The sequence below is a fragment of the Homarus americanus genome, unplaced genomic scaffold (genome assembly GCF_018991925.1).
Source record: "Homarus americanus isolate GMGI-L3 unplaced genomic scaffold, GMGI_Hamer_2.0 scaffold24260, whole genome shotgun sequence".
Lineage (NCBI taxonomy): Eukaryota > Metazoa > Arthropoda > Malacostraca > Decapoda > Nephropidae > Homarus > Homarus americanus.
In genome coordinates this window covers 2346852-2372101 of record NW_024721079.1, presented here as the reverse complement: position 1 = coordinate 2372101, position 25250 = coordinate 2346852, and the positions used below count along the sequence as shown (strand labels likewise).

The 25250-nt window shown below is 41.3% G+C and overlaps 1 protein-coding gene across 1 annotated transcript in view; it reads right to left on the bottom strand.

Annotated features, from left to right (window-relative positions):
• LOC121861332 (dipeptidase 1-like) overlaps positions 1-25250 on the bottom strand; it is an 85953-nt gene that overhangs the window by 24226 nt on the left and 36477 nt on the right. Inside the window, exons 5-6 of the mRNA XM_042358979.1 lie at positions 25159-25222; positions 1975-2151 (exon numbers count right to left, since the gene is read on the bottom strand). Coding sequence (XP_042214913.1) covers positions 1975-2151; positions 25159-25222 — 241 coding nt within the window. The remainder of the gene's footprint in view (positions 1-1974; positions 2152-25158; positions 25223-25250) is intronic.

Here is a 25250-nt window from a genome sequence, read left to right as displayed (position 1 = left end):
ATTTTTTTGGAGTTCATTTGATGGAGTTGATGTAAGTTGTGGAGTGAAATAATACTTGATGAAAAACTTGGGAGAGCGTAAAAATCTTTGAGTCACTTGAGAATTGGACTTATTATTACACACTAAATATGAGTCTCTCGGTGTCTCAGCTGTAATAAAGTCGCATTCAGTAATAGACTCTTATGCTTGTGTGATGATAAGGGCGCCACTGTATAGGCAGAAGATGGAGAGTAGGTGGCCCGGGTGGAGGGTGGTGAATGTTCGTTTGGTGGAGCTGTCTGAAGGAGTCACTGGGAGGTGGAGCGCCAGCCAGACAATGAAGAACACTGGTGCTGGGGTTCGTTTTATCGTACAAGTCATGTAAACTTTGGGGCTTTCCTGATTATCTGAGGAAGTCAAGACGCGTTTAGGTTTCTTGTAGGTGATGTGAGAAAGATATAAGTGACATTGTGAGAACTTTGTGGATTAAAGTGACTCTTAGCCAAGACTCTTACCGTGAAAAAGAAATACACTGTGTTAAAGAAAGAGGGCAGCAGACGTAGCAAAATTAAATAACAATAAATGTGACGTTGGTATGCCATTAAAAAAGGAAGACAATTAAATACCAGGACCCAGGTGGAAGAAAAGTATGTCATGTTATACGTCTTTCTCAGAACACCATCCTGAGGAGACCTTACTAATACCCAGTCCAGGATCTTCTGAACTCCCAAGACGCCAAGAGGTAGTGAAGACAAGTCGTGGTAATAATGACACCTGAACGACTCCTCAGAACTATCGTGAACCTCACCATAACCTGAACCTACATCATCGTCATCGAGAACCATCACATACACCGACACTCCATCATTATCCCTGGTCTTCCTTTTGAACAATTTCACTCACTTCAGCCAGACCACCACAGTGTATGATCCTTCACAAGAGTATGATGCGTGTCCGTGTCCTGCCCAGCCGTCACCAGTCTTGTTACCTCTGTGCTGTGGTGGACTTCACTCGCTGCTCCACTGTGCCGATTTTCTTAATTCTCTTTATTTTAGTTATAATATTTCCACTTTACTGCCCAGGGAAAAACTGCGGAGAGTAAATTCACCCAATTTTCTTTCTTCTCAGGTACATAAAATCGTTTTCGTTTTAAAATCGTTGTTGCGATTTTTCTGTGGACAGGGAACATCATCTCCCCCCTGTGACAGAATTTAATAAAAAAAAAATTTAACTGTCTCTTTCACACTAAAATACGAAAAAAATTGTTATGATTGAATAGACTGTATTTCACCAAATGCCCGCTATAGACTTTAGATTCCAAGAAGGTGCGTTGTTAAGCCTTCCCTTAGGCCAACACACCTTCCAGCAGTAACAGGTACCTAATTACTTTAAATACACAGCCGTCATGTGTCAGATAGACAGGTAAGAAACAACGTCGGAGCATTACGTCAAATTAGCGTCAACAGATAACCCACAAGTCTCTAGCTTCAATATGATTTGTATTAACTTTTTTTTTTCATTTTGAGTCGTTATCTCTTGAGGGAGCGGTTCACTACCTTCACCTCGTGTCGTATTAAAATAAATTAATAAAAATATCCCTTTATATGTCATACTAATTAAGGCGTCATCGTCATATTTAAAGAGCACAGCAAAAGTCAATGAACTTTCAGAATATTTTACATAGAAATTCGAGGTTTTAGGAAAATGTCCCTCAAACAACAAAGACTCCGCAGTAAACACTGCTGGTGGTTCTTCCTATAAAACAACAACTATAAAACAGAACAACTCATGAACATTTTAATGGTCGCAGCTATTTGGTGCACCACCTTACTGACTCATTGTGTTAATGGTAATAACAGAAAAGTTGTAGTGGATGGAGGAGGAGGGAAGGATGTACGAACATTATGAGAGAGAGAGAGAGAGGGATGGGGGGGGTAACAAGACACAGAAACATCCTAACAAGGAGGCAGAAGGAGGCGGCCGGGAGGTACTCACCAGGGAGCTGAGGATGTCGTCGGGCACGTTCCTCTCTATGTCACAGAGGGCGCGGGCGGCCGAGTGGGAGAAGATGACGGGGGCGCGGGAGGTGGCCAGCACGTCCCGCGCCGTCCTGGCCGAGGCGTGCGACACATCCACCAGCATCCCCACGCGGTTCATCTCCTGGATCATCTCCTGAAGGCGAGAGACAAGTTGGTCTTAATCGTACAGAGATGCTGGGAGATGGTGGGGAGAGATAATGATGATATGGTGGTGATATAATAAAAACAAAAATTATATATATATATATATATATATATATATATATATATATATATATATATATATATATATATATATATATATATATATATATATATAATTAGTCATTCCCAATCCTAGCATAATAATTATACAACAAAGTCCAATACCAACACTGTTCATGTTTTATAGCCAGTAGTTCTGATCCTCCTCTCGATACATTGACCTTTTGTTTAATCCTTTGTAAATTATTACTGTGTATACTGTAGTTGTTGCAGTAACCAGCGGAACGTGAATTCATATTTAGTTGTTTTTTCCTTAGCCTCAATTGTGCAAACACATTGCATACTAACACTGGATCCTTCCCCTTACATGATATATAACTTTTAATTACATAACTTACAATATTATATCATTATATTTTATTTTTCATCATCGTAACACAAAAATATAAGACTTTATTACACTGTGATTAAAAGATCCAACAAGATATATATTTTAATTTTCCCGACACACAACGATCACAGGGGAGGGATGAAGGTGGATTACGAATAACTTGAGGATTATAGATAAACAACAAAGATAATCCTTAAAGGGACAATGGCTACATGAACGTATGTGACGTATGATATTGTGAGGCTGCTGACCAAGGCACCACGATGACGGGAATATGTGGTAATAGTGATCAAAGGATTGTAGTGATGTCCAGTGTGATCCTAACCAGCACCACAGGTTTTCTCCTACTGATGGAGGACAAACTCTTCAGAAACAATGGAAAGATTCGTTAAGCAAGTCATCGGTTTTCCTCCATCGCCTAAGCGGTAAATTAAATAAATAAAATACAATATAAACGGGCCAGAAGAAGCGGGAGGTGGGAGAGCATTTTTATACCGTAGCATCACTAAGTTTGTTATTGTAGCGAGATGAATACCAACAAATGGTAACTGTCTGTGCTGATACTGTTTAACAGGTAGGGGCCTGAACCACTTTAACCACAAAAGATGAAATATAGTTAAATGGATCTTTTATACTTATTACTGATCCTTAAAGTTGTACTAAAGTCTTAGCGTAAGTCATGTACGTACAGAAGAATAAGTCAAATATGTTCCTCTATCAAGTGTTCATAAAGTTTCCACAATAACATTATCTGAGAACACAAAACATTTCCCGCAGTATAGGCAGCTGAGGGCCGTGACTTGGCTGGCTCACTTCTCCTCAGCGTCAGGAGGTCACGAGCCACAAGCTAGGAGACTAAGTGATGACAAGATTAATCTTCATCTCGAGGACGTTATTCCGGATGGGTGGCGTCTTATTACGTACGTGTGGTCCTCGTATAGTTCCTCCTTCACCAGGAGAGGGAGGCGGCCACTTGTTGTTCTCTGGTGTAGCGAGTCTTGGTATACCTGGTGTAGTGTGTCTTGTTGCTGTGACACTTTTTACCTGTGTGTGTTTCGCTCCAATAAATATCATATATATATATATGTGTGTAACTCACCTGTTAATTACCTTAGATAAATAACATACCTGAGTTATTAATGGAACGTCAAATATAACTTTGGGTAATAAAAACCTTGATAAGAGGATTTATGTCAGCCATTAATTACCGAGAAGTTTATGTAGGAAGCTCTTACTGGGATTTACAACGCGTATTTATTACTTTTATTTACAACAGTTAAAGCCCAGATTGTCCCTCTAAAAAATTGTTATACACTAAATAGATAATTTAGTTTTATTTCAGTTTATATAGTTTGAACACATTGGAGGCACTGTGTTGGCCAAACTCATCACGGTGTTTAAAAAGTTTTCGTCGACCTTAAATGGCGACCCAAAAGCAATTCTTTTAATTCCAGGAAATAGAAAAAGTCAGAGGGATCTAATTTTGGTGACCGTGGGGGCTGAACCACCACTTCTACACCAATAATGGCCAGGTAAGTTGTGTCGGTAAAGATTCCATCCGTTGTCGGTAAACTTTGGTCAATTTTCTTGGAATTTTCGTTTCATCTGATATATCAACACACGGGAATAGTAATTTCCTGCTCTTGTCTGTCCTCTGGGTACGAAATGGCTATCTTCACGGATTCTCACGTCACCTTGAGTTCTCATGTCAGGTATGTTTGAGATTGCAGGTCGTCCTTCTCTTTACTCATCTTCAAAGTCCTCGTGACCGGAAGACAGAATTTTCTATCACCAAAAAAAATAAAAAGATCTTGTTTGTTGGATCATTTGGCGAGTCTCTGCTGCCGTTCTATAGAGCCGCCGGGAAAATTTTATAACAGCCTAAACGTCAATTCGCAAATCCAATTATGGGTAAATAATGCCTCCTTATACGTGTGTTCTACCAAGACTAAATAGGCTAATAATTGGATCCGGTAACTCACTAATGCATGACTAAGACGTTTTCTAACTTGTCCTCTGGAAGCTTTTTCTCGTCTCTACTTAAGTATGGACTCACTCTTAGCTTTGAGTGGGGGCGCGCGCGCGTGTGCGTGTGTGTGTGTGTGTGTGTGTGTGTGTGTGTGTGTGTGTGTGTTTACTCGCCTGTATCGTCACACACGTAATAATTCAGAGTGGAATCCTGGGTTAACGTCACCGTGTTTAGTTGTATAACAGCGGACTGTGGCGCCTCCTACTGTATACCGAGAGAGAGACGGGTGTGTGGTAGGATTGTGTTGGGACGGAATGGGAGAAATGCAGAGGGAGGGAAGAAAAGAATTAGGAAAATAAATAAAAATAAATAAAGAAGAGGTCAGGTTAGGTTAGCGTTACGGTATTTAATCATCTGGTAAAATAAGCTGAAGAGTGCGACCGAATCTTTAGATGGGAGAATTAAGGAGAGAGAGAGAGAGAGAGAGAACACAGAGAGATGAGAATAGAGAACCCAGGACACACCAACAGGTATTAGAAGGGAAAGATGTTGGGTGAGGGAAGTATGATGGGTATGGGGAGGAAGTGAGGAAAATAATGGGTGAAGGAAGGGGAGGAAAGGGAGGAGGATGTTGGATGAGTGTTGATGGAATCTATACGAAAGAGGAGGAGAAGGAAGAACGATGCTGATTAGGGAGGAGGGGGGGAGGAGGAGGAGAGGGAGAGGGGGAGGGGAGGGATGGAGGAGGGAGAAGGAGGAGGAGGGAGAGAGGGAGGAGGAGAGTCTGGGAAGGAGGGAGGGAGGGAGGGAGGGTGAGGGAGGAGGAGGGAGGGAGGAGAGAGGGAGAGAGGAGGAGGAAGGGAGGAGGGAGGGAGAGAGGGAGGGAGGGAGAGAAGGAGGGAGGAGGGAGGGAGAGAGAAGGGAGGAGGAGGGAAGGAGGGAGGGAGAGGGAGAGAGGAAGGAAGAGGGGGAGGGAGAGGGAGGAGAGGGGAGGGGAGGGAGGGAGGGAGGAGGAGGAGAGAGAGGGAGAGGGAGGGAGGGAGGGAGGAGGAGGGAGGGAGGGAGGGAGGGAGGTGAGGGAGAGAGGAGGAGGAGGGGAGAGAGAGGAAGGAGGGAGGAGGAGAGGAAGAAGAGGGAGGAGGGAGAGGAGGAGGGAGGGAGGAGGGAGGAGGAGGGAGGGAGAGAGGGAGGAGGAGGAGGGAGGGAGGGAGAGGGAGGGTGAAGGAGGGAGGAGGAGGAGAGAGGGAGGGAGGAGGGAAGGAGGAGGAAGGGAGGGAGGGAGGGAGAGAGGAAGGGAGGGAGGGAGAAAGGAAGGGAGGGGGGAGGCAGGGAGAGAAGGGAGTGAAGGAAGGGATCAAAACAAACTACTACTGTAATCTAGACTCGTCCCACCAATTACTCAACACAGACACCACAAACTACCTGTCAGGTTATCCCAGAATTTTAAGGTAATTTACAATCAAATAACTCACTACGTCAGTTAATTGCTGAGTTGACTGATGGCGTGATTAATGAGTTTATACATGAACTGACTGGTGAGTTGGTTGACAAATTAAATGGTGATTCATTGGTGAGGTGAATAATGGAGTCGACTGATTAATTGACTGATGAGGTAGTAACTTGACGAAGTATGAATGAGTTGACCAGGTGAGTTGATTGATGAGTTGACCAGGTGAATTGATTGACGAGTTGGTTGATGATTTAATTGATGAATTGTCTCTCAATATTACACATATCTCTCTCTCTAAAACTTGATCTGCCTGTCTGTCTTCATTCTATCTATCTATCCGTCTGTCTGTCTATCTATCTATCTATCTATCCGTCTGTCTGTTTATCTGTCTGTCTATCCGTCTGTCTGGCCCAGGACAAACCCCATAACTCCACAACCATTGAAAGAAAATCCAATGCAACTCGACAGAACTTGATAAGACGATGTATCGACTACCACATTCACAACTAAGTTTTCTGAGTTTAGCCAATAACCCGCCGCTGCTCCCTCTGCCACCAACACTCGCTTACCCACCTCCTCTCTACCAAATGATACATGTGAATTTTATCTACAGGGATTTGTTAATGTTGATCTGACTTCCTAAATGAGATAATATAATACTATAAGTTAAATATATATATAATCAGATTTAGACACATACAGATATTGGCCAATCTACGAGTTTATTTTGTTCTAGAGGGAAAGTACAGACCATTTGGGGTAAGTATTCGTGGTTATTGTTGTTGTTATGATGTTATTACTACGCTTCGATAACGAGGGTCTTTAAGCGCGTAGCAAGGTTAGTAATACACTAGTTCAACATTATTAAGAAAATATTAATTAGTCTTTTTATTGTAGTGCATGACTCCGCCCTGACTCTTGAGAGGTAAAACTAACACTTAACACCTCGTTGAACACAGGTTGTGATCTTAACCAAAACATAACGAGCAAAAACTTCAATAATACGTGGAGGGGGGGGGGTGTTTCAGCTGGTAATAATAATAATAATGAACGTATGTTACTAAAAGTTTTTACATGTTCATTAAAAATCAGGGATATTTTTTTTACAGGACCGTACACACAGTAATTGTAAATGGATGTGTACTGTACTGTCCATTAGCAACTTGTATAAACAAACAATTATACATGTATCTTCACATACATACATATATACACCCCTGTACATACATACATAATGGTTGCCCCTCGTGTAACGAGGATGGCCAGCGTGAATTTGTTTAACGTATAGAAGCTGTCGCCAACACAACAACCTGCACACTAGGTTAACGAGTTGTATGACCCAGTGCCAAGGAATAGTCCGAGAAGACCGGACAACTCGCCAGCTGCACTGGCTAACCATTACCCCAGAACACGAGCCGCAAATCGATTAACATCCAGGTTCCCAATTACTGCTGGGTAGACAGAGGCAAATGGCGTAAAGAAACTTGCCCATAGTTTCACCCTGCCCGGGGATCGCACCCGGGTCCGCTCGCTTGCGAGGCGAGCATGCTGACCATTACACCACATACATACATACATACATACATACATACATACTCGTGTCCACATCAAGAAAGGCAACGACAAGTGTATTAAGTCATTACCTGGCTTAGTGACCCAGGGCAGGTGACAGCGTGTCTGAAATACCGGGAACATTTACTCTAAGTCTTCCTCGCGCACGACCAGACATACCACACACGTCAGACATAAGAGAGATGTCAGACATAAGAGAGATGTCAGATATATTAGCGCTATATCATTTTACACATGCCAGATATTTAACATTTCAGAGAGATATCATACTTGAGGTGTGTGTGTGTGTGTGTGTGTGTGTGTGTGTGTGTGTGTGTTTATTTGTTTAGTGTCAACAACTTAGTCTCCCGCTCTGAGTGTAAACATGTTGCCTGTAGTTGAACATTTGTGTGAATATTTTACTGTTATTGGTTCAGGGGAGTGAGGATTGTCGTGTAAATTTCCAGGGGATTTCAGGTTATTTGGACGGTGTGCAGGGAATATGACGATAAAAATTTGAGAGAATTTTAGATTCCATTTTTTCAGTTCCAAGAAAACCAAGTGATTTTCTCATGCAATATTTTGGAAATCGTGTGGAATGTGAAAGAAGTGATTAGTCAGTGGTTAGGTTTGGTTAGGTTAGGGATATGGTGTTTTTTTTTATCTTCCATACAGAGGATGAAGGATCTTGACACTTAAAAGGAAGTCCTTGACGGTGAAGGTCCTAAGATGTCAGAATGAATGTATGTTGAGATGCGGGCGAGGTGGTGGTGGTAGGGGGGGGATGGAGCTGATCAAGTATGTGTGTGTGAGTAATTTAATTGACCTTCTCTTTCGTTGTGGCGGTAAAGCTTAATGTTGTCCAGTATTGTCTTCAGTAAATTGACGATGGCGGCCTCTGCTATCTAACGCACACAAGAGCAAGAAAGAAGTATATATCAACCTATTCCTTATACCCGGATGAATCTAATTTATATGTACAAAAAATCAATCAATCAGTCAACAAAGAGAAGATACAGTTAACACAGAAGAGACACGATGCAACACCAGCTCTCAGTCAGTGTCCAGCAGCTGGTGAATACAACTTTGTGTACCGGGAAATAATGTGCAAGGAGAGAAACTAAACTGCCGGTGGTGGTAGAGTTTACGTGTTGTCATAGCGGCTGTAGGGAATATCCGCTTAACAGTACACCTTTAAACCTCCGGTAGTGATGTATGGTAACCGAGTGTTAGAAGGCAGATTAGGTCACCTGACTCCTGCCACGGCCAAAACAACGTGAGTGTTAGTTGTCATGGATAGTTTAACCTCCATAAAAAATCTTCTCCATCTGACGTGTGAAAAATTGGTCTACGTCGAGAAACCTTCACTTCATACATGTAAATGCTCGACCTCTTTCACAACGATCACAGGTTCCCGCCAGAGCTGTGAGGAATATGGTCTATGTAAATCAAGAGACTGAACTTGTGTTAAAAAATATAAATATATTCTTGGTACAGTGAAAGGTGGTAAAAGTGGCGTGACATGTTCTTCGTACCGAGCTTCAAACCTTACTGTAGGAAAAACTACATCATCGTACTTCAAGTGAACTATCAACATTTTTCTCACCTGAAACGTAATTATAAGCTTCGTACACTGTTTACTCGAATACATTAAGGGTTCTTGTAGTTGAAGACTCAGGGGGGAAGACCTAAGATCAAAGAAACGTTCATTAGATATTCCAGACGACTCTTGCCAAGAGACAAATGACTCCAGTTGGTGAGGAGTTGCTTGTGTCAGCTGTAGGGGTGGGGGATCCTTGTCCACACCCACGTAATCCAGATCCTTTTGACTTCCACACCTTCCATACCTTTCTTTCTCTTACTTTCTGTGCCTGTGGTGCTGTCAACTTTAACCTATCTGTGAGGACAGAGCCAGAAAGCTCATGCCTTTGAAGATTCGGCGGCCAAACCCTTTTTTATAGAAAGTATTCTCATTCACCCAAGTTTGCTCCTTCAGAAGGCAGAGTGAGCTCTTCGTTCATTCTTCTCAGGTGCAACACAATTTTTCCCATCTAAGATCTTTTTTTCTGTTTCTTCAAGACCAATAGAGCTGAGGAAAAGTTTCCATCTCGCCCTGTGTTCTAAGCCTTTGTGTCTCAGCTGCCAGCCTCACTCTCTTATAAAAGAAATTAAATTAACTTAAAGTTTTTATATTTACAAAACCAATTGAATTTACTAAAATAGTTATATTTACCGACTCGATAATATTTTTCAAACTTGTGTTCACTTGGTCCTCAGCTCCCACGGGTGACGCAGGATGCCAGGCGTTCTCTTCCTCCTGATTTTTAGTGTTACTGTAAAATTCTTAAGGAGGCTTAGGAGGTAAATACCTTTCGGCCTTGTCTCACACACACACACACACACACACACCTCGCGCAGTCCTCTACAACAACAAAATTCAGCCCATAAGAGCCCGCACTGATAGATATAAGAACAGCACCATCCTATCTATTGTTAAAATAATAAACAACTCCTGATTTATGTACTGTACAGCCCTATAAATGTATTGAACGTATATCATTAGGTCTAAATCACATGTAAGTTTGTATATTTTCAGCCACCGTCTGCAACTCTATTAATATACCGTTTATTATTATTATTATTATTATTACACACACACATACACCATTTTAATTATTAACTTACAAGTGGTGTTACATCCTTCATACTCCTCCCTCGTGTAATTTGAACAGGGCTAAACGACTGAGCTCTTCAATTTTTGAGGAGGATTTGTTTAAGAGTGGAGGAGGACCAAAAACCTCTCGCGCATCGCTCTTCCATTGGTAAAAATAACTTGCTCCCACTTCACCCAACTTGTTTTTATTTCAGTTTCCTCACGTTTCTCTGCCGCCTGTGTTAGTGTTCCTCGCTCAGCTCTCTGTACCCGAATTTTCTCTTCTTTAACAATGTGATGGACTAAGGAAAAAAAACAAGAGAGCTCTGACAAAGTGACTAATACTCAAATGAAGCTTCAAAAGTTCGTGATTAATGTAAGAGATGAAAGTATATGGTTAGTTGTGCGATAAAGGATGGCTTATATTGTGGGATGACGACGAGATGTGATATAGTTAAGAATGTGAGGAATGAAGGTGGGGGTGAAGGATGTGGAGGTTAGGATAAAGGGAAATTACATACAACAGAGCTCTAGCATGATGGAGAATGACGTGTGTTATGACGGGTTGAAAGAGGAAAGGTGGACTTTTTGGTGGCCGACTAACCAAGAAAATAAGTAAAAATGAGACTGTTGGACATCACTCTATATGTAAACAAAACATTCCATGGCTGTTGTAAAGAGTGAGGAGATATACAGAGGTTAAGTAGGAATGAATTTTAGAAAAGTATAGCCTAATTGTTTTGATACATTGTCTGTGATGTTACGAGAGTTTTACTTATAGAAGATGACCAAGGATGTTGACGTGTTTTATTTGCGAGATGATACACTGTTAAAACATTCTTTTTTTCTAGTTATGAGTGGCACTGATGGTATTAACTTCATGGTAAAGGAGTTAAATACTACTCTATACTACTTTAATTAACTTTCTCGAGCACCCAAACTTGAGCGTGTTAACATTAAAAGCTAACACTATGTATATCGTTTCCTCTCTCTCTCTCTCTCTCTCTCTCTCTCTCTCTCTCTCTCTCTCTCTCGGTATTTCTTTAAAACATGACCTCGTGAATTTTACTCTACCGAATCAACAGGAAGCTCATTGTGGAGACATTTCCCGCTCAAGCCTCTGAGGCATTTTTTCTCCCTCACTGAGACATCCTTACAGCCCAACAGTGTAGGAAAATGAAGCTTAAGGAAGTCCCAGAAGCCATTTGTGTTGCCTACGACAGAGTGAGCTTCTTTGGTGGTGCTGATAATAACCAACGTAATAGTACAGTTTCTGAAAAAGCCGGAATAAAAATAATGCCAATGTTTACAAATGTAGTCACCTAATCGCCGTTTCTCTAGGCCTGGGGATTGGTGAATCATTGTTCTACACGAATCTACAGTGAGATACACTACCAGGGAAAGAGAGGTCCCGTGTTTGATATTAATTTTGGTTTAAACAATCAGTCATTAACCCCGAGGGATTATCTGTGAATCGGAGTGATCTACCTGATGTGTGATGATGAATATGATGATGATGATGATGATGATGATGATGATGATGATGATGGCAAATCAAGGTCATACAATAATAATGGTGATGATGAAAATAATAACATAACCATAAAAAGTCAACATCAGGGACATATTTCACCAAAAATTGTCTTGTTTTGAAATCGTGGAAGAGCGACTAGGAAAACAACAGAAAAGTCCGATGCACAAACCCGCAGCGTGTTTACCGAAAAAAAAAACTCTTTCCGAAAATATCTGCCACATAACTATACCAATAATCTAGAGATCTGTGAATATCTTTAAAAAAATCTGAATCACCTAGAATCTATTTACTTATATTTTCAAGAATATGTGTAATATAGTCTACCTGTGGTCTGTGTTAAGTGTCTTTTAATTATATATCGTTCTGGTTGAGGCTACCTGGTGGTGGGAGGTAACTTAGCAATACATAAGGATACATTTAACATTGGTCAGGTATCACGTATTTCAGCCAATTAATAGTTTGTTTAACTTCACCTGTGATGAAATTTATGTACCTGTTGTTGTTGTTTTTCTGTTATGACGAGCCATTGGGGATATTCTAATCAGTATTAGCTGAACACCGGCCATCAGTCACCCCCCCCCCCCTGCGTCAATGGAGATTCCAACCCGACTGATGTATTGTACAGTCACAAAAAACTATCTCTACTTGGGGGTGATCGATGAATTTCAGAATGAACACAGCGACTCCTTTTGTCTCAGTAAGGTTATCAAAGTCATTCGTCCTTTGTGTCAATTTTTCAACACAATTTTGTATATATAGTTTTTTTGGGTGGCTGAACGTCCAGACTAGAGTATGACGATCACTGTAGCTCGTCTCTCATAAACATTGGTTAACTTCCTTCATTTAAGACGCTATTATTTACTATATGAAAAAAAAGTATTTCCTTACACTTCCTAATCCAATTTTTCTATCATTTCTCTTATTCAGATGTTATGTAAATTCTCTTCACCAGGGTTTCTCCTTGGAATTCTGATTTTAATAAAGCAAACCACAAAGTGTGACGGTAGCCTCCCATGTTCTGTGACCGTAGTTGTGTGTGTTATTCTTCCACCTCTTTAACTTTGTGAATTGTGACATAGAGAAGTGACCATCTAAGACTGTAGTGTTACCAGAACTGCGACAGATAAGTGACCATCTGAAGCATCAGTGTTACCACCAACTGAGACAGCAGTATTACCATCAGTCTTAATGCTCAGCAGGAACAGCGATGGTCGAGCCGTGGATAAACACTTGTTGTGGACGAGGAAAGCCCGGAGTATTATACAAAGGAATCTAATGAAAACTTGGCTGAATTTTAAAGCTATTTCATCCTCAGAGATCTGGAGGGTATTTTGCATTTTATTATATTTTGCTTCTAGACGCATCCTCCTTGCTTTTAATATACTGTGGGAAAAATCACCTCCCACCCCCCCCCCCAAGCGTTCTCTTTATAAAATATGCGTCTTTATTGTACTTCTGAGACCATCAATCTTCGTCACAATAATCACCAGGTGTAAAATATCATCATTACTGTATTGTTTTCACCCTTTTCGTCTGTCCTCTCTCTCTCTCTCTCTCTCTCTCTCTCTTCGCCTCCTTGTCACACCTTTATTTCTTCCTGTGTGACTCACTTCCTTCGATCGGCTACAGTTTTACGGTGCTCTCCTTCCCAGGTATACGAGGTGGTGTTGTCAGGTGGACGAAAACACCACAACACAACCGTAAAACCAATGGTCTTCCTAAAGGATTTGTCTTCACTTCTTGGCGTTTGTTAGTAAAACCTTGGAGCAGAAATGGTAAACGAGAGAGAGAGAGAGAGAGAGAGAGAGAGAGAGAGAGAGAGAGAGAGAGAGTAAAATTAAAACAAGAAAGAGAGCATAGAGAAAGAAAAAGAAAGGAAAGAGAGAAAGGTAACAAAGAAAGCTTCCCTCCACACTTAATCTTCGTCCTTACACTCTTCTCCTCTCACGATCTCCTTCTTGTCCTCCTCCTCCTCCTCCTTCTCCCCGTATTCCTCCTCATCATCTCTTTTCCCCTTTTTCTTCCTCTTCCTCCTCTTCTTTTTCTTCCTCCTCCTCCCCCCTCCCCACACACACTGCACGAGCTTAGGGTAATAAAACACCTCGGCCACACCACCAAACTTTATCCCCATTTCTCACCTTGGAGTGTGTGAAATATTATATTTGTGGCCGTGAGCTGTGACCACCCCCCCCTCCCCTCCCGAGTCCTAGGATTGAATACAGTTAAACGATCTATATTGCTATGTAAGTTTTATATAGCCTATGGATTTATTATAGCTGTTGTGTAATTCTTAACTTTATTCTATGGTATACTTAATATAGTCACAAAAATAAACATGACGTCAATTCTTAGTTTGTTTGGGTTTTTTTTTAGAACTATATTGAAATGTGTTGTTGTTTAAGTCAGTTTTGAATTATTGGAACTATTGTGTGTTGTCTCGTGGTAAATTATTCCCCGAAGGTAAGATTCTAAAAAAAAAAAAAAGAATACGACGTTTATTTATTAACTTTTATATCAATGTGTTTATGACCTCTGGAGAGTTCGGGTGTTATCTTTGTTATTTATTGGTGAATTATTAATTGATTTATCAAGTAAATTGTGATTGATTATTCATTTTATATATAAGCAAGGAGCGGACACCATTTACCCCTTAATTTCACTCACTCACTCACTCACTCACTCACTCACTCACTCATTTACCCCTCACTCACTCACTTAGGGCTGGCTAATTGATGACAGACGATTGCACTAACACTGGACAAACACAATAACACCCCCACCCACCACCACCTCTCTCATAACATCCCACTGATAATAAATGAATCTACGAGAAACAGTTTATTGGTTAAAATAAATAAATAAATAAAAAAAATCCACTAAAATCTGCTAAAATTCCTTCATTGTCTGAGCAGCTTCTTTGAGTTCCCTTTGTCTCCCACCGTCAAGGGAAACGAAATTAGGAATGTGTACGTCTCCCTTCCCCTCCCTCGCGTACGTTCGTGTGTGTGTCTGTCTGCTGGAGGTGAGGCAGTGAGATAGTGTGGTGGGGGTGAGGCAGTGTGGTGGAGGTGAGGCAGTGTGGTGGGGGTGAGGCAGTGTGGTGGAGGTGAGGCAGTGAGATAGTGTGGTGGGGGTGAGGCAGTGTGGTGGAGGTGAGGCAGTGTGGTGGAGGTGAGGCAGTGTGGTGGAGGTGAGGCAGTGTGATGAAGGTGAGGCAGTGTGGTGGAGGTGAGGCAGTGTAATGAAGGTGAGGCAGTGTGGTGGAGGTGAGGCAGTGTGGTGGGGGTGAGGCAGTGTGGTGGTAATGAGTTTTTGTCGTAGCCTTCCTGCCCACTGGTGCATTAGTGAGTCTTATCCTTTCTTGGTGGTAAAATTTCTTCGTGTGATGATATAGATCTTTTCCTGTCCGTAGATGATGGTGTAAGTAAACTAGTGGAGGAGTGTGTTCCAGCAACCTGTATTGTAAAATCAAATATTTACGAACAGTGTAAACGAGTAAACAGTTTAGTCGACATTATTAGACAAATGAAAAAGTACAGATCACTGTAGCATAAAGTTGGTTGTGGAGTAAACACCTGCCCATGTTTGTAATGTTGTAATGCAGTTTCGCTGGAATTACAGGTAATGACTTTCAATTACAAAATAAAACCTGTATACTGGAAGCTTACCTGTATTTTTCCATAATTTACAACTTTAACAATTATAAAATATATCATAAACTGACTGATACAGTCATTCTATGAAATGACTGGACCTCATCAATCATATCATGAAATGACTGAGAGTGGCAGTCATTACGCAAATGGTTCAATTCAGTATATCAGTTATTACGCTCAGTGGCTGATCATACAGATTAACTGTGACAAATAGAGGGATTATTGTTACCACAGTAATGGGATGTTGCCACACAGGTGACTTGTAAAACTTATGATATTGCTCTTCTTACTTTAGTCACTTATTTTATAGTTATTTACCGATATAGCCATTGAAAATATACTGTATATATTATAAAATTATGAGATAAATGATCATTTGAAGGCCTAGTATCTCTCCACAACATACTGTACACACCTCTCGTGCCTACTGACAACACAGAATTCTTTCAACGTGAGGCGACGAAGGCAATTTAAAACTTTACGATTGAAATTTAAAACAAATGACTACACGTTTCTTAAATCTTTCTAGCAAAAAATTAATACAAATAAATATCAGGTTTAAAAACCTCTGAATGTCACTTAAAAGATGATATCTCCCCCTGGAGTTATCCTTGAAGCTTCTTATTATCGCATTATTATTCCCGCGGGTGAGTACTGACGCTTTACGTTTTGCCAATCTGAAAAAACGCCTTAAAAAAATAAGAGGCAAGAATGCAATAATCCCTCCCTAAGATGCAGTAAATTACAGGAAGGGAGAAAAAAATTACATAAAAATTTCTGAGAGGAGAATATTGTCCCAAGACCAACCCTGAGAAGGAGGTATAGGAATCCCCCCTCCCTTCACCCACGCCTTACTACCGTCTCCCTCTACCTTCTCTACCTCACTATTACTCTACTCTCTCGTTCACTCCCCGTTTAATGCAGGATGGCCTCAAACAAGAGCTAATACACACATATATATCTATACATTTACCACCATTATTCATTGTTATTCATTTATTCTCACTGCTATAAAGGGTGTGTTCTGCTATGTTCTATATACTGTGCTGTTCATGTTCCCTTATATATAAATAACATCAATATATATAAACGAATCTTCCCCAACTTATATAATAGTAATACAGAATAGGACTACTATTATTATTATCATCATAGCAAACACAGTAAATGTCTTTTCTCGTCAACTTTGATGTAACAGCTGACTAGTTACCACACTGTTGCTTTAATCCTTCACATAAAAACACTCGTCAACAATATTCCGCCTGCATGTTAAGCTGATTAATAATTTATACACTAACTCTATCTTTATCTCTCTTATCTTTTGTTTCTGTTTCTGTCTATCTACTTATTAACACATCTATTAGTTTGTCTGATTCTATGTCTAATGACTTATCCACCTCAGTGTTTGTGTGTCTCTCTTTCCCTTATGTCTCATCTATATACAAGACTTTCATCTTTCAGAGACATAACGATAATACAGACATAAGTGAACATGAACCATTGAACATATTCACTTATGGTCGTGTGTGTGTGTGTGTGTGTGTGTGTGTGTTACTCTATGTTTACTTATTAATTATCAAACATATATAAGTAAGAACTCGTTAACATATATCAATGGACTATAATGACGTCAGACATGAGGACACTGCTTAACAACCCTGAACTAGAGAGGAGGAGGGAGTGAAGACCTGTTGTCTCCCCCACTGTTACTTCCTCCCACAGCTTATGAGGCAGTTGAGTGTTAGTGGTGGTAGGTGTTGAGTGTTATTGGTATGGTAGGTGGTAGTGGTGGTAGGTCTTGGTGGTAGGTGTTGAGTGTTATTGGTATGGTAGGTGGTAGTGGTGGTAGGTCTTGGTGGTAGGTGTTGAGTGTTATTGGTATGGTAGGTGGTAGTGGTGGTAGGTCTTGGTGGTAGGTGTTGAGTGTTATTGGTAGGTGGTAGGTGGTAGGTCTTGGTGATGGTGGGTAGGTTGGCAGTGGTGTAGGTAGGTGTTGAGTGTTATTGGTATGGTAGGTGGTAGTGGTGGTAGGTCTTGGTGGTAGGTGTTGAGTGTTATTGGTATGGTAGGTGGTAGGTGGTAGGTGGTAGGTCTTGGTGGTAGGTGTTGAGTGTTATTGGTATGGTAGGTGGTAGTGGTGGTAGGTCTTGGTGGTAGGTGTTGAGTGTTAGTGATGGTGGTAGGCGTTAGTGATGGTGGTAGGCGTTAGTGATGGTGGTAGGCGTTAGTGGTGGTGGTAGGCGTTAGTGGTGGTGGTAGGTGTTAGTGGTGGTGGTAGGTGTTAGTGGTGTAGTAGGTGTTAGTGGTGGTGGTCGGTGTTGAGTGTTAGTGGTGGTGGTCGGTGTTGAGTGTTAGTTATGGAAAATATTGCAGGAATATATTACACTATTATCAATCTTGACGAAATTGCTTTTGCATAATAAGTGGCTCTAAGACGGAATATATTGTCTGAATATATTAACCAGGATATTAAATTTACTTGCATCTATAATTAGCAAAAAAAAATGTATTCCAATTCACGGGTGAAATAAATTACTCGAATATCAGAACGATTTACACACATGAATTTCTTCTCATGCGTCAAAAATCTAATTTACGTGTTGATAATTGCTATTCACTTGATACCTGCATTAGCCTAATTACCGTATAACTTACCTGTCACCTATCAGAAGCTACAATTAAAGCGTGGGTACATTTTTGACCTGGCTTGATGCACACACACACACACACCACACCACACACACACACACACACACACACACACACTAAACAGAAAAGAGGGAAACAAATATCTTTGTTTTAAACGCAAATAATAAATAATTAAATAAACCCATTCCATTACTCAGTTTATTAGCAGGTAACAAATAATTCCAGGTCACCTTATTTTAGGTGGGGTAGAGAGAATGGGGGGGGGAGGTAGAGAGAATGGGGGAGGTAGAGAGAATGGGGGAAGGAGAAATGAGTGGGGGAGGTAAGTTAATTAATAAGTAATTATAAGTTTGTAGCAAATTTTATTAATTATTACGATGTTCATATTTTACAAAAGTTTCATTTTGTAGTTATAGGTAAAATGACTACCACCTATAATAATACAACGACACGCGATATAAAAGTGTGTGGCGTTTGTAGTAGTGTGTGTGAGGGTGAGTGTGTGTGGAGGAGACAGTAAGTGTGTGAGGGTGACAATATGTGGAGGAGACAGTAAGTGCGTAAGGGTGAGAGTGTGTGGCGGAGTCAGTAAGTGTGTCAGGATAGGAGTGTGTCACATCGACCACAGCGTTCCAGCAGAGAGTGTATACAAATGCCAAGCTCACCAGGGATTACGGGTGATGAAGCTACAGTAAATAAAGCAAGTGACATTTATCACCATAGAGGTAATTTTTAACAACTTGATGGCATTAATTTATATATGATAAAAATTAGTTCTGTTCCATTTAAGATGTCGTTTACCATTATAAGACAACAAAATTAGGTTACCTTAGGTTATGTTAGGTTATCTTTTCGATTATTTTATTTATTTATATATATGTGCATTATGATGATCTACAATCTATATGATCGTTTATGACAGAGAGACAGACATACAGAGAGACAGACATACAGAGAGACAGACATACAGGGAGACAGAAAGGGGTGGGGTGGGTGGGGGGAGGGAATGAACCTCGTCACAATGTTCAGTAAAACCCTCGTGAACAACCTCACTAACACACATGTCGATTTTAGTCAACAGTTAACGTTCATTAACTGTACGTCGTTCACATCTGGCCATTAAATTTACCTCGTTAAAAAAAAGGCGGTTCATTAGAGGTGCTTCACTATTGGCCTTTATCAAGCGGGTGTCGTTAAAGCCGTACTTAATTAGCATTGGTTTCGGCTAGTTAAGAAGTGGTCATTAGCCGTGGCACCGTAGACAGTTCTTTATACTTAAGTCTCTTCCTCCTACACCTTCCCTGTTAAAAAAAATCCTAAACTATATCTTATTAAGTATAAAGTTAAGTAGCTTTATCTTATTAACAAAGTATGTAACGGAGAAACTTGCTAATTAGAAAAAATAAGGGAGGTTACACACACACACACACACACACACACACACACACACACACACACACACACACACACACACACACACTGTTATCACCACGTATAAACTACACCTCACCTTCCTTACGCTTTACCATATACAGTATTTATCTCGTTGGTGCCTGACCTCACAGATCCAATTTCCAGTCCTGTCAGAGGCTTCGTTGTTGTTTATCTCAGAGCACCAATACAGTGTTATGCGTACGAGACTCCACCTGAGCTCTTACACCTTGTCTCTCGCCCTCCAGCACCACCTGACGACAATATACACAGGTAAGCGCCTCATTATCCAACATCACCACAAACACCTACACGCCTATGAAGATCCGCTTCCAGTGACTCATTGTAACATAGCCAGAAGGCATAATTAGCACCAGTATGACAGACAATCCACAGGGGCTGGCGTTGCTATCCATCCACCCAGTAGGGACACACTTATGAAAGCTACGCCAGACGAACGTTAGCCCATCTTCTGTTTATCTGGAGCTCTTCTTAGAAATTGTCAGCATGAGTCGGAAATAATAAGAATATCTATTATCAGGATTGCGTTAAACTGTTTGTATATATCACCTTTAACTTCACTGTATAACATACCGATAAGCCATTAGTGTGAAGACTCTCTCTCTCTCTCTCTCTCTCTCTCTCTCTCTCTCTCTCTCCTCCTCCTCCTCCTTCCTGCCCGCTCAAACATTAATTAGGACTTGCCTGCATGAACCGTCTCTCTCTCTCTCTCTCTCTCTCTGACTGACTGATCGACTGACTGTCTGATTAATCAACTGACTGACTGACTATAAGATTGATCAACTGACTGACTGAGTGATTTGACTGACTAACCAACTGACTCACTCATCCACTCACCCACTCACTAATGAACTATCTAACTGACTGAATGAATGAATGATTAATTTACTGACCGATTTCTTAACTTCCTAATTGACTGATTAAATGACAGAGAATTACCTCCTACGCTTACACGTGCTCAGGCCGGGGTATTCTCTGCATAGTCTCGGTTCTCTTCTTCACAATCATATAATATCGATAACCAACTCTTGATCGCCTTTGATTTATGAAATGTTACATATACCCCATACGATTTTCTGTCACTGTAATCACTATCATATATATATTTCTTTATATAATTATTAATTTATATTAGTCGCCCATGTTACTATAAATAACACCTTTAGCTCGGTCTCTTGCCTCCCAGGTAGTATGAATCAGGTGTTGTCTGTGAGGCAGTGCGCATCTCATTAATTAAGAGGGATTTACCTCAAGCATCCCACACAGGGGGGAAGATTTCGCCCGAGCTTCTTATTATTCAGGTAGAGAGAAAAGGTTATTACTTGAAGACACTGGTTGGAGGTACACGCGTGGAATATTTCTCGCTGTTTGGGGTCCTCGCTGGCATCATTATGCTCACAAAAGATGTGGATCAAAAAACGCTTTTCTCAAGAGTATTGTGGCCGCGGTGAAGAAAATATGGACGCAAGAGGAAGATTTTCTTGCAGGTGGTGGAGACGTGGTGTTGTGGTTCACTGTAGGTGGTGGAGACGTGGTGTTGTGGTTCACTGTAGGTGGTGGAGACGTGATGCTGTGGTTCACTGTAGGTGGTGGAGACGTGGTGTTATGGTTCACTGTAGGTGGTGGAGACGGGGTGTTGTGGTTCACTGTAGGTGGTGGAGGCGCGGTGTTGTGGTTCACTGTAGGTGGTGGAGACGTGATGCTGTGGTTCACTGTAGGTGGTGGAGACATGATGCTGTGGTTCACTGTAGGTGGTGGAGACGCGGTGTTGTGGTTCACTGTAGGTGGTGGAGACGTGATGCTGTGGTTCACTGTAGGTGGTGGAGACGTGGTGTTATGCTGTAGGTGGTGGAGACGTGACTGCGTGTGGTGGTTCACTGTAGGTGGTGGAGACGTGATGACTGTAGGTGGTGGAGACATGATGCTGTGGTTCACTGTAGGTGGTGGAGACGTGATGCTGTGGTTCACTGTAGGTAGTAAGCATCATCACCTTTTTCCAGCACTAATTCTCACACTTCGTCGTACAACTCAGTTCCCCTCACAGTCTCGTTTATACAGCAGTCCTTACTGCTCTAACACAGTGGCAGTTCAGGCCAACATCAGAGGTCTAATGTAACACCAACATGGAAACATTTTCTACTTCATTATAATTCAGTTCGTACTCATTAAATCAGTAGGGTTTTTTTATTCAGGAATTCTGTGACACAAATTCTGAATAATTCTCGTGTTAGTTTCGTCATCAACTGAGAGTTTATACAGTATACGTAAAATTTTCAACACTGATGCCTCCCTCATGCCCTCCGAAAAAACAATAAAACTCCTAGCCAGCTTTTTTATAATCTACCCAAATTTGGATGGAGTTTCACTAAGATTTATTTTTAACATCTTTACACTTGTTTTTCCTTACGCTAATTTCTAGTTTCTATCGCCTGTCCTCTCTCCACGGTGGAAAGTTGCTCGTCAACGCTAATAATCGGAAACAACACGGAGAAGTTTGAAGGAACCCCGTAATTAAAACAAGGGAGGGAGGGAGTTTGCTAACTTTGCGCTTGTCAAGACTGTCTTCCCCTGTTTAATAGCACAGTCTGGTGAATATCTTTATCAAGAACTAAGGCGGGACAAACTCGCTTGATAAAATTCCCTTGGGTATTTTTAACCAATACTGTTTTTTCCCTGGATGCTTTACTTGTGTCGGATGGCTATCTTACATAGTATAAAAGCGCAAAATTAATTCCACGAGAGGCGAGGAATTATCCCATAAAGATAGAGGGTCTTACACGACAGGGACTAAGGAATTACTGAGGATTTATCAGACTTAGCGCCCAACATTCTTAACAGCCAAGACTGATGATTCGTGAGGATTGAGATTTAAGTTACACGACAAAATAGACTCGGGAATATTCATTAAATTTTACACACACACACACACACACACACACACAGCACCTAAATACCCACACTGCCTCAACATCATGACGACGCAAAGTATAAGCTCGTAACATAAATTTCAGCGTTGCAAGTTCAAACAGCAGAGTAAAATAACCACAAAATCTAAGAGATGTCTCACAGCACCAGAGGAAAACAACAGAAATTACTGTCATACACACCCTGAAAGATAAAGATGACAACCCTTAATGGCGTCTAGAGTGTATCGAGACTTGACGACATAAACTATTGCTTCTCTACCTCACCTCACCTCACCTCACCTCACCTGTAATCACTAATATGACTTTTATTGCATTGATAAGGTTTTTTTTTTAGTTTCACCTGTCAATACACAGCCCCAAACTACCTACTGGTAACAAGGTAATCCGAATACTGATTGTTTTGTAGTCTAAATAACACAAGTGATAAATATCCGCCGTTAGGGTACACTTGCAAGGTCATTTTGGCTGATGTCTTTCTAATAAACTTCACGTGAAGGTTACACACGTTCTCACTTTACAAATGGAGTTAAAATTAAGGCCATTTGTGATATATCTGCACAGCGGTGGAGGTTCACACACACCCACGCGCGCTAATGAAGGCTCACATACATCAGCCTCAGACGACACACACTTCTCGCGCAGGTGGTCAGATGCTCTTGCATGCTCATGAAAAAATAATAATATTTCAAAGGCTGGAATTTCTTAATACTCAAAGTCGAAGGTAAAGAGAAAGGAAATGTTTACGTCACCACATTATCTTTCCCAGGAGTGTGTCGTGAGGAGATGGAGAAGTCCTTCAAAGTTGAAACTTCTTCAAAGGACTTTAAGATCAGTTTACCTGTGATGAAAACTTGCGATGGGGTAAATAACAGTACTTTTAGTAAGGAAAGTGAAAACAGCACCGAGTCGCATTTGAACTTTTGTTGACGATGGAATGTTCCGAACTGTGAGAATGTTCCTGACTGACTTTGAGAATGTTCCTGGATGAGAGAATGTTCCTGACTGTGGAACTGTTCCTGGATGAGAGAATCTGTGAGAATGTTCCTGGATGTAAGAAAATGTTCCTGGCTGAGAATGTTCTTGACTGACTCTGAAAATAATCCTGACTGTGAGAATGTTCCTGACTGGGATGAAAATCGTCATAAGATTTCTCAAGAGTCTCCACATATTTGGACTTTATTACAACCTGCACCATGTCCCTCCGGTCTTGTTCAATAATATATTACTTTTTCCCTGTTGCAGGTGTAACACGAGGCCCTGAAGAAGCAACTATACCTGTGTTCGTAGGGCAGAGGGAGAGATTGTATACACGCTGCTTGTCGTATGAAAGCACTTGACTGAAATAGCTCAGGATATACTCAGCTGTTAATGTCACCTGCAGGGCGTAACAGAGGAGCTGTGTTGTGTTGACCCGCACGCCATGACTGTGTTGCCCTCCTCCCGCAGCCGAGAGAGAACACACCCTCAGGTTTAAAAAGAAACGCTCAATTTAAGGTCAGTGTTTTTCATCTCGGTGCGGTGGAAAACTACTTTTCTTATCTGCGTCAGCTTGCTGTATGAATACCAAGTCAGACCTGACTGATTGGCTGACTGACTGATTGAGTCTTTGTTGAGTGGCAACGGGTGTGAAAGTGGCATAGGTGAAGTGATAGTGGGCTGACACACAAACACATACGACAACATGGAGAAACTAAATGTGTGTGTGTGTGTGTGTGTTACAATCTCTAAGACCAAACATGGGTGGCGATGTGAAGGTAACTGTAATCTCTCTCTCACACACACACACACACACACACACACACACACACAAAACAAGCAGAAGGAACAATCAAGGGTGGTGGTGCGGGAGTGTGTGTACAAGCTGGGTTATCCGTCATGCTGCCACTCTCCTGCCCCAACCAATCACCGCCTCCTGCCTCTCTCCCTGGTTCATTTGGCGCTGACCATCACAAACACACACACACTAAACCAACCATCATCACCAACACACACACTAAACCGACCATCACTACCAACACACACACGCTAAACCAACCATCGCCAACACACACGCTAAACCAACCATCACCAACACACATTAAGTCCTTGCCTACTTGCTTGCTTGCTTGCTTCCATCAGACCAGTCCAATAAGCGCACAGTCCCTCTAAGTCAGCACTCTGAACTTCCCATGATGAAGGCGACTCATATAACCCAAACACACATTACCAAACACCAAAGACTAGACCTCTATATGAAAACCTCCCAAAAAGTATCGTTATAGAGGGGTCCGATAATTTTCAAAATGAACACTGTAACTCCTGCTGTCTCGGTAGGGTTGTCATAATCCTTCATCCATTGTGTCATATCGTCTAGCACAAAATCGTAAAGATACATTTTGTAATGAATGTTTACATGCTAATATTTTTCTTCCGTTTGTGAAATAAAGTTGTAATGAGTCGGTAAATCACATGAAAGATGTTTTAAAGTCGTATTAAATCATCCATCACGATAGACAGAGAGAAGAATGAGCCATAAACAAACTGATTTTCCATTTAACGTTTCGTATACACATGACAAAGAGCCACAGTAAGTCATGGCAGATGATTTGCAGTTAGTGATGGTGTGTCAGCTGCAGGTGTGGATGAAGGAAAGGGGGGAGGTGACAGGAGAGTGATTTAAGCTATTGCAGGTGAACGATCGTCTGGCGGAAGTATTTTTACTCACCTTACCGTAGGGTGTGAGGCCTCGAGTGTTGGGCGGCGGAAGACCTTGTTCAGAACACTCCGCCCTGAAGGAGGAGGACACAGGTGTTAGTT